This window comes from Microchirus variegatus (genome assembly GCF_963457635.1).
Source record: "Microchirus variegatus genome assembly, chromosome: 19".
Lineage (NCBI taxonomy): Eukaryota > Metazoa > Chordata > Actinopteri > Pleuronectiformes > Soleidae > Microchirus > Microchirus variegatus.
This window is the reverse complement of record NC_139820.1, coordinates 16,914,158-16,927,171: the sequence shown is the minus strand read 5'-3', so window position 1 is coordinate 16,927,171 and position 13,014 is coordinate 16,914,158. Positions and strand designations below refer to the sequence as shown.

General features: G+C 38.8%; 1 protein-coding gene across 1 annotated transcript in view; it reads right to left on the bottom strand.

Moving 5' to 3' along the window:
- Positions 1-13,014, bottom strand: part of il1rapl2 (interleukin 1 receptor accessory protein-like 2) — a gene marked incomplete at both ends in the record, with an annotated part of 340,998 nt that overhangs the window by 25,674 nt on the left and 302,310 nt on the right. Inside the window, 2 exons of the mRNA XM_083905913.1 lie at positions 1,604-1,749; positions 6,394-6,526. Coding sequence (XP_083762039.1) covers positions 1,604-1,749; positions 6,394-6,526 — 279 coding nt within the window. The remainder of the gene's footprint in view (positions 1-1,603; positions 1,750-6,393; positions 6,527-13,014) is intronic.

Here is a 13,014-nt window from a genome sequence, read left to right as displayed (position 1 = left end):
AGGGCTTCATAAACAAGGTAATGACGCAGATACACACCAAAAAAAACAGCGTTAATAGGAACTTCCGGTCTAGTTCTGCTTTAAAAAATCCCAGATTCCCCTTAAACCTAGAGCACTAACGTTGGGTGATTTTCACCCACACAATTGTCCAATTTGGATAATCCCCACATGTTATGAGCAGCACTGTTTTTGGACTGTGGGAGGAAGCCAGAGAACCCAATGAAAACCCCCCCACACACACGAAGAGAACATGCAAACTCAACTCTTGCAGCAAAGGCAAGAGTGCTAAATCAACCATGTGGCCCAGTGTAATATCCTCCAACATAATAATAATAACAATACATTTTATTTGAGGCACCTTTCAAAACACTCAAAGACACCTCACAAAGAGATTAAATAAATAAAAAAAACAAGTTACCAGTGTGTAAAACCTTCTGGTCTCAACAAGGATTTGAGACCATGATTATAACAAATCAATGTGAATTTGCCAGTTTAAAGCGATGTCTTTCAAGATGGGGTGTGAAAGTGAAGAGAAAATCAATGTTACAGGTGTTTCGTGAAAGGGAATAGAACTTATAACATTATATAAATGACACATAGCTGTTTGGGAGCAGGAAGCTAATGATTGAAATTAAGCTTTCAGAAGACCCTTTATGTACATCTTCAACATTTCACAATGAAAGCACAGTTAACATCTTAATTATCCTGGAAGCTGTTCACATCCACAAATATTTACTGGGCCATAAAAAGTGGCATAAATTCCAGAGCTGTAGGGGTATTCCTTGTTAACAGAGCCATTTAAAGAGATGGAATATGTCCCAGGTAACCAGAGCAGACGTAGTTTTATGTTTAGTGAGCCAGATTAACAAATAAACCACTTCTTCTGGGAGAACACACTATAGAAGCTTTGAATACAGATTAAAACTGGTTTATGATGCGACAAGCCTTTCAAAGTTACATGTATAATTTGATGCAGGCAACTGATGTATTTACATTGTGTCCACGATGAAGAGAGAATATACAATGTGCCAGTTGTATTTGTATTGATGGGTATTTTAACTGAGCTATGCTTAGCTAAGCTATATTTTTTGACTGTCCTGACATGTAACATGGTTTCAGACTCTGCTGCAATGAATGACATTGGAAGGGTTGGGCGAAATAACTCATAACTCAGATTTTGAGTTTGTTTTTCAAAATGTCTTTGCTTTGTATGTTTCAGGATTAGCAAAGGTACAAAGCATTTGCTCTTCCTCTGTTTAGAATTGTTTATTTGTCTTTCTTAATCTTCTTTTAAGTTGATAAAAAACAGGAATGGGGTACAACAGGGCTCCAATCTAGGCCCCATGCATTAATGCACAAGCCCTGGATTTCTTTCACTGTGTCACTATATACTTGTTCGATCAGAATTAATGGTGTTGGTATCTTGTACAGATAAGCAGAGCAAAATAAACCTGTAGGTTTTTTGTGATTTCCACTGTCACAAAGGAACAATAATAAGATGATTATGTGTTGGAAAGTTGTTACAAACTTTGTGGGACTTTAACTAATGGGGGAAAATATGGGAAATCCTGAGGAAGCAGAGGGAATGGAGAGAATAATCTACCTTTCCTCTGTAGTATAGCACTCCCACCGCGCCTCCCTATATGGTTCTCCACGTAACAGGTGTAGTTGGCCAGGTCTGCCTCCTCCACTGCATCAAACGTTAAGGATAGTTGCACTTCCTTCTCCCCCAAATGCTCCCTCAAGATCCTAGACAAACAAAGAGAAGTGAAGAGTAGTCACTGAGAGCAAAAAACTAATTTGTATTTACATCTACTCATTTAAAAAAACAAACAAACAAAAAAAAAACCTTTAAGTAAAAAGAAGCAGTGAAAAACACATATAAACAATTAGGGGAAATTTGTGTTTCCTCTGGCTCTTTTTCTCCCTCTCTCTTAAAGCTCCCATAGTGTGGTCCTATCAGGTCCACTTACATACATTAACTTGTTTTTATGGTCAACTGGATGTGCCCAGACTAGTGCCCGGAGCAGGAGGATCCACTGTTCAGGAGAAATGCTGTTTATGTAACCGGAAATCTCGCTGAGCCTGAGATTACAATACAACACAGCATTCTCAGGCAATTGCTGAACTGTTTGTTTCCAACCTTCAGGGCTTCATAAACGAAGTAATGGCGCAGATACACACCAAAAAAAACAGCGTTAATCGGTACTTCTGTTCTAGGTCCGCTTTAACTTAGTAGAAATCAACAGAAAGGCGAAAAAGAGAGATACGGAGAGATAGAGGGCAAAAGTATGAGAGACGAGGAGCAAAGCAAATTTGTCTCCCAAATGACTCCTCTAAAATTCCTGTGAGGAGGAAGAAGTGAAGTGAGAAGTGAACAGGAGTCCACATGTAGTGTGGAGCAGAGGAGAAAGCAGATGAAAAAGGGAGGACAGAGGGAGCAAGGAGGCATATGTTAAAGTACTTGTGACAGCTTTCTCCTTATGGTGGGGTCAGACTCTAAAAGCCTGCAAGGAAGAGGAGAATGAACTGATGTGTGGGTCAGTCCTTGCACCTTTAAGCTTGATTTAAGGTCAGATTTAGATATAACCACTGTATAAGGTCAACTGAAGTGCTAATGTAACATCCTCCAACTTAATAATAAAAAAAATACATTTTATTTAAAACAAACAAACAAACACCTCATAAAGAATAGGTAAAACAATGCACAAATAAAAAGATAAATAATAAAGCCACCAGTGTGTAAGTGTCTCATACTGGGCCAAATGCCAAAAATGGGTTGGCATGTTTTAAAAATGACATTTATGGGTTAGGGTTTATCCAAGATAAATGTTTATCTAACTACGTTGTGACTTAGTCTTGCTCTTGTGACTTTACCACCCTCCTTCTACCCAATCTTCTCAGAGCCTTCAAAATCATTGCCTCCTGCTTTCTCGCTGATCTCCTCGATCATTGCACCCCTGCTTGAAACCTTGAGACCGGAGCTGAGCTCCTTCCTCCCTCACAGGGGGACACCAAACCTGAGGCGGCGGAACCTTTTCCATATCTGCCTCCATTTTCTGGAACTTTCTCCCCATAACTCAAAACTCAATTATATATATATAAAAAATAAGTAACTTTCAGGTAACATTCACTTTAGCCACTCAAGGGTTTATATTAGTATGTCTTTTTCATTTTTTTTACTCCTCACTTTTTAAAATACTTTTACTTCTAAAACTTGACTATATTTTATATCAGAACATTACTTTTGATACTTAAGTACAGGAAATGGCATATACTTTAAGACTTTTACTGAAGTAATATTTTAAAATCTGACTTCAACTTCTACCAAAGTTATCCTCTGGTAATAAGATCACTGCACTTTTACTGAAGTATCCCTTTTAGCTATACAAGACTGGTCTTTTACTTTTTTGTTTCATTTCCTTTTTTGCTGCTTTGAGTGGCTCAGTTTCTTTGTAATTGTTAATTTGTTGTTTTTGTATGCCTTTGAATGTAATTATTATAATCATAATTTTCTTTTAATGAAGGCATTCTAGCCTTGAACTAACCCTGCTGCCATGGTGAAACCAGCTGTGAGCATTTGTTCAACTAATACCCCCACAGCAAACTGTGCAAATACAGTGCACATGAAAAGCAGTGTAAAATGTCATCTCGGATTTGCAGAAAGGTGCAGTAAAAGCGATGACACTGCTCATATGTACTGTGACTGAGCTTTGTTTGGACATTCATGTGGAATCATCTCAAAAGAAAAAGGTTCTCTGTGGGTGAATCTGCAATTCACAAAACTGTGAACAGGTTTCTCACATACTGCAGGGAAACATGCAATGTTAATTGAAGGTAATCACATTACGCAAGCAAACACCTCTGCACACAGTTCACAAGCCGGTGCAGCAGCAGCAGCAGTCTGAGTGGAGGGTGCTAAACATGGACAGATTAATGTGTATCCCAGCAGGTGTCTGCTGTACTGTGATTGTCGAAATTTGGGATCATGATGAGATTTGATCAGAGCTGGCCAGAGGACTGCACAGTAAGACTGAGAACTCATCAAGCAAAGGTTAATTTAATACCACGGGGCACGATTCGTTTCAAGTTTAAACACTAACACTCATGCACAGTCCCGCTCTCTTTATCTTACGACACTATTTTCCAGGGAGTGAACATGTTCAGAGGCCAGTAAGTGGCTTGGCAGTGACAGAAACCATTTCTCAAGTAGACAACCTTGGTTTCAGCGGGAGGCCGTCCTGCTGGAGTGTCACTAAAATAACCTCTGCCTGCCTCTGCCTGGATGACACTGACTTCTGACCTCTCTGTGAGGCGAGTAAGAGGATAGAGATGCACATGAATGTTCCTTTAGGGAGGAATAAACATTCACATTATCATTGGTGAGCTGAGGACAGGACTTTGCTTCGAGCTTATTTTTTAAAATGTTTTCTAGCAGATAATGCATTGTGGTTAAAATTGCGAGCTTCATGTGCAATGACACAATTTCTGTAAAAGTATCTTTCCTAGGTTATGACACAATATCTTTTTACCGGATGTCATATCAGAAGTGAATTCACCGTCGAGGAGTGCATTTGGAACAGTAATATGAAAACAGAAAAAGCAATGAAATGAAATAAAAAAACATCTAGAGGAAGATCTAAACTGCTGCTGTCTGTGTGTAACTACTAAAACATGGTACTAAAAGTAAAAGCCAGTAAACAGTAAAATTACAACACAAAAAATACCTGCTGTAAAGTATTGGAGCATACAGCATGGTTTGGTGGTTCAGCTTTGATCTACAGTACTTGGTTGTACCAATTGTGGTTTTAATATGTAATGAAGGGTAACCAGTATAGCATTATGGATGTAATCATGTTTTAGATTAACTAAATGCCACAAAATGGCAACCAATCTTTCCAAAATGTTAACTTTCTTACAACACTTATCTAAGAAAATAAAAACCCAGGTTTGTATTAAACCACAGTGTAATGTTTAATCCTACATTGTACAGCAGATATTACACGGTACAATGTTGTTGCTCAGTGATTTTGCAATTGGAGTAATCGCAGCACAGCAAAGGACTTTTCAAGTTAACCCACATTTATTTGCTCTTAATCCTCTTTGCACAGCTCTGTCTCTCACACCCACAACACTTAAATTATCACAGCTATGACTATGATAAAACGATTTTTCCAAGAACTGTTGTACTAAATCTGTGTCTTGGTGCTGCTGAGACATCATGTGATAATTCTAAAAATTATAAAACTATAAAATTACTCTTTTTAGTCATTCTTGATATATACATAGGTCTTTAAGTTGCACACCAGATGTGTTTTTGTATGTTGACAATACTTTTTCCAGTCAATGCAGCTTTCACATCAGCAGCCGACTGGGGCTTCCTTTAAAATGTGAAGAGATTTAAATTTCAAGTTCAAATCTTCAAACTGTCTCACAGACGTGATATATTCAGTCATGACATTTGCTCTCCTCTCTCCTTCAGTGTGTTGGAATTTCTTTTCCTTTCCATTTAATTAAGTGAACTGACAGCTCATCATCATCACTACATGCTGAGTCCACCTGTTTCTCCTCATCATTTTTTTTTTTCCTGGCCATCATGATTTATTCACCGTACATGCCGTTTATTTGAATTGCTAATGCTGTGAATGCCTTAGATATGAAATACATTTGAAAGCAGTGGAATCACTTTAGCCCAATTCATTTCTCAAATATGTTTGTCTACAAAATGTGTTTTTTTCAGCTGTTTTTCTAAAGGTAGTGAGCACATTTGGCACTGCACAGCTCACACTCGGGAGCATTGAAAACCTTGGAAAAAAAATTCAGCTTGTTCAGCATAAAAAGAGCAACATCATTCACATATTTTCCCAGTGTGACAACACGAGAGTTCTAGTTTCCAAGGTGATCCACCAGGTTACCACTAAAGATATTTGATCCCTACCAGACAATCAAGGTGTGTCCCAATAGAGACCGGTGTAATTGGTCACAGTAGGGGAGAAAATGAATTCAATTTGACATTATTAATAGTATTCATAATTCTTTTGGAAAGTTGGGAAGAAATGTGTCAGAGAGGCCTCAGTGAGTCATAAATCACAAGAGAGTAAATGAATTAGATGCTGACAGTGTGAAGAGTGCAGCCGGAGTCGAGTCCTTTCACAAATTAATTAACATTAGAGACCTGTAAACTTGAGTGGGTGTAATTGATGCTCTCTTGCAGTGTTTTCACGAAAGTGATTCCAAAAAAAAAACCTTGACAGAACTGGCCACATGTACCATCATGTGTGTACTATAAACCATGTCATTGACATCGTTTTGGTTAGTTTTCATGAAAGACAGGGACATACATTTACTGCTAATGCTGCATGTGTGTGTGTGTGTGTGTGTGTGTGTGTTTACCTGACTTCACTTTCTTTAATGTGTCCTGCTAGTTCTTCAACAAACTTCTCCCCTTTCATCCAGTAGATGATGGGCCTTCTGTTTTCACCACTATAGCCAAAGAAAGCCTTACAGTCCAGACTGAGGGGCATACCTGCAACACACAAAACAACACTGTTACAAAATGACAAACTAAGCTGTCAAATTCCTCCGAGCTAAGGAAAAAACATAGTTACAACAAAACAAACTTTAAATAAAGAAGCACAGACACAGAGCCTGCTGCCTAGGAACCACTGTAGATGTCTTCTTAGTGTTTGCCCAAATTGCAACCGGTTGTGACATCACCCAAGTATCTGAACTCTTGTTTTGGAGTCTCAAGATTTATGATTTGACCAGTGCCATGGTAAAGTTTCACATCTGGAAATTCAAAGATGTCACCTGCAACCATTCTCCACTGGCAGTATTTCTCAATCCTGGTCCTCAGAGACGACCATGACACCCTGCATGTTTTACATGTTGCCCTGCTCCAACACACCTGATTCAAAGGAATGGGTTATTATGAGGCTGTTGCAGAGCTTGATGATGAGCTGACTAAGATTGGACCTATAGATTGTCTATAATTCTCTGAATCTGAACATAGTTTACCAAACAGATGTGCTGCTGGAGAAGACCCCAAACTTGGGATTGAAGCCATCAACTCCCCAGGAAAATGTTTTCAGATGTTAAAAATCATGTGAGAACTTAAGTAATTGTCCCATAGACTTCAATTCAATGGCAGCTGAGTCACCTCTTGGTAGCTATTTAATATATTCTTATTCCCTGCTTGGCCTCATCAAGCAAACTGGAAAACCATGTCCTCATTGTATAGGGTATAGGTGTACCTCAGGGTGCATGATTGACCCTGTGACTTTTCAAAATAATATTCTTTCTGCAAGTTGGTAGTCAACTCATTGTAATGTGTAGGGAAGGACCTAATTGTAATGGAGACCAGTTCTTGGATTACAGATCAGTTATGTTGGATCACGTGGCAGATCTTTAGCTAACACAAAGCCCCAGGATGTACAGCAGACTGGAATAGTTCTTGGGATGAAATGGGATGAAAACAAAACATTGTCTACAGTGTCTAAATACATGTATTAAATTACTGCTGGAGGGAATAATGCACCACTGCTGGCAAAAATAATACCAGCACTCGCACACACTCTTATTCACATTTGTGTGTGGGCCATCCACACGTTCTCACACACCCTACTAAGACCTTGAAAGCACCCCACTGTGATTACAGCTATCAGTGGTGATGATGGAGTATTAATGAGCATTCAAATTAGCACTACTTCACCATGCAGTCAATTAGCAGATAATTATCATAGACTGCGGTATTATCATAATGATAGCTCTATCAGCACAGTCAAGCACCATCAGTGAATTTTACACTTTAAAATTGTGTTTATATTTATTGTCAGACAGGTGGTTAAAAATTACAAACACCAAAACACAGATTAAAATTTTACGGTTACCTCCATTCAGTGCGAGTAAGAAACGTATGTGCAGTTATATGCTGGGCTTGTTCTTTTGTAAGGTGACCCATGCATAAATTACCTGTTTTTTATTAAAAAATAGAAAAAAAATGTTTTAGATCAATTGGGGGTAAAACATTTCATAAACTGGTTAGATTGAGTGAACACTGGGTTTTGTCTCAGCCAAGAGAAAAATCCAGCTGTTTCATGTGCAAATGTCTTATATTTTGGTTGTTTGCTTCAATTGCATCATTTATTGTGACTGGTGGAAAGAGGGAAGACAGGGGGCTTTGATCTGTGTTTGTCTCCAAAGTCAAAAAAGCCTAAACTATCCTGGAAGTGTTTTTTCTTTGCAGGCACCATCCTGTCACACATGCACACACATGTATATATGCACGCACTGTAAACAGATACAAAATAACCTAGATTAGAGTGAAATTAGTTTAGCCTGAGTGTGTGTGTGTGTGTGTGTGTGTGCTTCACAAAAATTGATTAGCACCCTGAGGCTGTGTTTGTGTTCACCGCATGTTATCGTGATTATATTCATCAGTTTTTCCTTGTACTAGCGCGGCACAAGCGAGCGTGTGGAGTCGGTGGTTGTACACGTCTCTCTGTTTGAGACAATCTTGAGCAATCACGACACACTCGTCCTGATATCCAGTCTCAAATTCATTGCAGCAGGTTCACTGCAGCATACTTGTGTCTAAAGCAGCAGGACCAACACCTCTGAAGGGCTGAATTGCTGTGCTGTTGCCCTCTGTATCGAAAAGAAAGACTTTGTACAAGTGATTGATGGGAGCTTTCTCAAGCTGGTGCATCATCACTTCACGCTGCTGCTGAGTGCGATCGCACCTAGACAATGTTTTCCTTGGTGCGAACAGAAGTGGAGGAACTCACACTGCATAATACTATGTGATAAATAAGTCACATGACACAAATTGAGCTGATTCCAGACCATGTACCATATATACATTATAGCAAGATAGCAAGAATGTGCATGTGGAATTGACAGTGAGAGGGATGCCTTTTACTCTTCTGCTGCTCCAGGCTCATCACTGCACTTTTCAAATAAGATCACAGGGAATTTTCTTTATTTGATACTATGGAATGTTATGACATTAATATTACTATATATAATATACTATATATAGCTATATGTAAAATCAATTAAACAAAATCAGTTGAATGTTAACATTAGTTAAATCTTTTATCATAAAAAAACATTTCCATTTCTCCTTCTAATATTTAACAGGGTGGACATATATGTGTCACAGTACAGTTCAGTTTGGTACAGTATGGTACGGTTTGGAATGGTAAAGACCTAGGTCAGGTGTCGAGGTATGGATGTCGTACCAGTGTGAAGACAACAAACAGCGACATTGCATGTGACAGACAACAACACAACACAACACAACAGAGGACATGCAGCAGCGCTCATTTCCTGCAAAACAACAAGAAAGTCTGTCACACAATCAGCTGACTGTCGAGCGCTGACCTTACTGTACCATTTTTACTCTGGTACGGTTCTCAAATGGTACAAGATTGATAGTTTTCCTAATGGAAACGTGTGATCTGTGTTCTGGAATGCATCTTCCAATCACACAATCGCGTTCAGAGGTGTTGTGGGGACTCATGTGGCCACATTCTGTTTCCTGTCTATGATGCAGACCATATTCAAACTGATACAAATTAATACATTAAAAAAATAAAATAAAATAAGGAAACAATTATTTGCGCTAAACATGGAGGTTTATATTAAGTCACACCATTGATTGTGGAGGTAAATGTTTGTCTTACGCAGACATACAGTTCAAATGCGATCAAGAGTTAGTGCTAAATCAGCTCTCCTTATAGTAAGAGTTAATCACATTGTAATGTATAATCTAGCGCAGTGTGGTGATGCTTCCTTCAGGGCCTTTGTGGAGAATGCATTTTCCCCTCAGGTACTGTGGTTTACTCCCAGAGTCCAAGGACATGCAGATTGGGCTCAGGTTCACTGATGGACTGGTTACTTGTCCAGGGTGAACCCTGCCTTTTGTCTGAAATCAGCTGGGAATGGATCCAGCTCCCTTTGTGACCGTTAAAGGATAAGCGGTAGAAATGATGGATGGATCCGTAATGTGTAATATTAAAGCTTTGCCCTTGCGTTCTTTCTTTCTTTCTTCTTTTTTCAATCTGAGGTATGATAAACTTTTCTCATATACTTCCTGCATCCAATCATCCAATCAATCAGCAAACTAATCACAGGGGAGACTTAAAAATACATTCATACCAATATGCGATGGAAAGTTGGTTAAGAGAACTGACAATAATAATAATAATAATCATACATTTTTATTTGTAAAGTGCTTTTAAAAACACTCAATATATACTCATGTGAAAACTTGTGGGACTATAGGGAATCTAGACTCTAAGAACTCCCAGAAATCACACATAAACACACACATTTACCATGTCCATCTTGTCTTCTCGATGAGAAAAAGGCTATTTACAAATCAAATACCAGACATTCATGAATATCAGTGACTCTAACTATTTGAAGCATTTCATCATGGGCCAGTGTTCTGTCAAGTGTCAATTCTGCAGCCATCACAGTTTATGTGATTTTATGAAAGCCCTCATTAAAAATAATAATAAAAAAAATTGAATTATTTATTATTATTAAGGGAATATTTTCTGAGACACAACACTAAGAGGCTGCATTTTTTCCCACAAAGGGCACAGCATTGGATTCAAATCTTGATTGTGAGGTTGTTTAGTCTCCCGAGACTTTTCTTAAAAGTTAAAAGAAATTGAAAAGAGCATCCTGTTGTGATTGATATCAATCCTGATGATGAAAAGTTCCCAGAACTGCTGTGGAAAATAATCTGAGATATTTCTGAGTCATGTACTGTGAAAGGAAGGAAGAAAGGGTGATGGGAAATCATGTCTTTGTCCATAAGTACTGAAGCATGTTAATCACGTCATTAGTCTTCTCCACTTGTCAATCTTTTGATTTCCCCCGTTCTCGCCTCGATTTCAATTTCTCCTCACTAAAACAGAGCTTTCTTTTTCTCCCCGCTCTTATTCACCATCTTCTTCATCTGAACATTTTCTGATTTACGCTACTCCATACCTAAACCACGCTGCAATTTAGGGGGGGAAAGTTTTCGTCCAACAGATTTTGACAGCTGTGACATTCAGATTAAGATAAAATACATCACTGTTTTTTCTTCCACAGATTACAGAATGTTTCACCCTTTTGTCTCACCTTCCACGAAGAGTCATTTCCAGGAAATAGATTTAACAGATTTAATAGAAAAAGTGAGTTTGTTGCTCACCTCATGAGCCTCTAGTTTTATAGAATTACAATGATTCAATTTGTTTCTTATTTGCACATGCACCAATTCATGATAGTGGATTTTTTTAATCAGCATGAGACTCTGCTCTTGTTTTAGTGTTTTATTGTTTTCATTGTTTAAACATTGATATTGTTTTACAGTGTTATTGTTTTTTATTGTTTGAACATTTCTATTGTTTTACAGTTTTATTGCTTAAATATTTTTATTGTTTTAATATATATGTTGTTTTATTGTTTTTATTTCGTCTCTAACCCTATGTTTTATGAGCCATGTTTTTATTTATTGTATTGTTCAGCACTTTGTCCCAGCTATGGCTGTCTAAAGCGCTCTATAAATAAAGTTGAGTTGAGAAAGTTGCTATATTTAAATTTGTTATACGTATTAGCTACATGGCCCTACAGTGTAGTGATACAAGGATAACCAGAGCAGAAAATGGGGACATTGAAATTGTTTTTAGTAAGAAAAGTGCACAGCAGAAAGAGAAGGAGGGAAATGAAGGAGAAGGTAGTGAACTGGAGAGACCAGGAGGCTCAAAGCAGAAGAAGACCACAGAAGGAGATGAACAAATAAGTGAGGGAGAAGAGGAGGAGGCTGCTGCAGATTCAGAAAGTCAGACAGAGGTAGGGAGTGACAGGGAGGAAGAGGGTCCTCCTTTTAAAGCTCACATAGAGTGGTCCTGTTGCACATATATGTTAGTTATGGAGGTCTACTTACAAAACCTCCTAGTTGCTGTAAACGAGCCGATCCCTCTTTTCTCATGCAGTTCCTCAGCTGCGGTGTTTCAGAATGAACTCTCACACCCAGAAGACAGACTGTGTTGTGATTGGCCGATACCCGGAAGTGACATATTCAGCACACCCGCTCTCAGAAGTGCAGCTCCCCCCTCTGGAACGGTGGATGCACTGCCACTCATTATCAAAACATTGTTTTAACAGTGTTTAAAAATAGCTTTGTCACGACTCCCCGCCGCAGTCCCTTTTATGACTTTTACAGAATACAATAAAACACAGCGTTCTCAGCAATGGCTGAACTGTTTTGAATGACGTTAAATGACGAAAAACAATTGGAACTTCCGGTCTAGGTCCGCTTTAAGTTTGTTTTTTAATATTTTTGGTTATTGCTCTTTTTATTTTAGATTTTAATTTTGCTATTAATACTTTTACTTTTTAAGAGATGAACTGGGCTTGTTCCTGTTCATGATAAAACAGTAATTAGTTTTGAAGTATTTTTGTCGGAACACAGGATCAGCTCTATACCCTTCGCAGGGTGCTCAAGGGTTCATGGGAGTTCAACCAGTCCACATGTGTTTTGTGGACTCGGAGAAGGCTTTCTGTTGTGGTGAAGAAGGAGCTGAGCCGAAAGGCAAAGCTCTCGATTTACCGGTCAATCTACGTTCCTACCCTCACCTACGGTCATGAACTTTGGGTTATGACCGAAAAAACAAGATCCCGGATACAAGCGGCTGAAATGAGTTTTCTCCGCAGGGTGGTGGAGCGCTCCCTTAGAGATAGGGTGAAGAGCTCTGTCACCCGGGATGAGCTCGGAGTAGAGCCGCTGCTCCTCCACATCGAAAGGAGCCAGCTCCATCCACAAACCAATCAGAAAAAAAATCGCTGCTGGTTGTCCTCCATTGTTGTCTGTTTTGTTACGTTCAATGCCATTGTCGTTGCACTAGTCAAGTCACACTACACAGCCATCGGGCACAGCCCACACCCACCCTACCGTGTAAAGGTACTGTTATACGAAACCTTGACTCACAGCTTTACCTATCTATTATATACTGT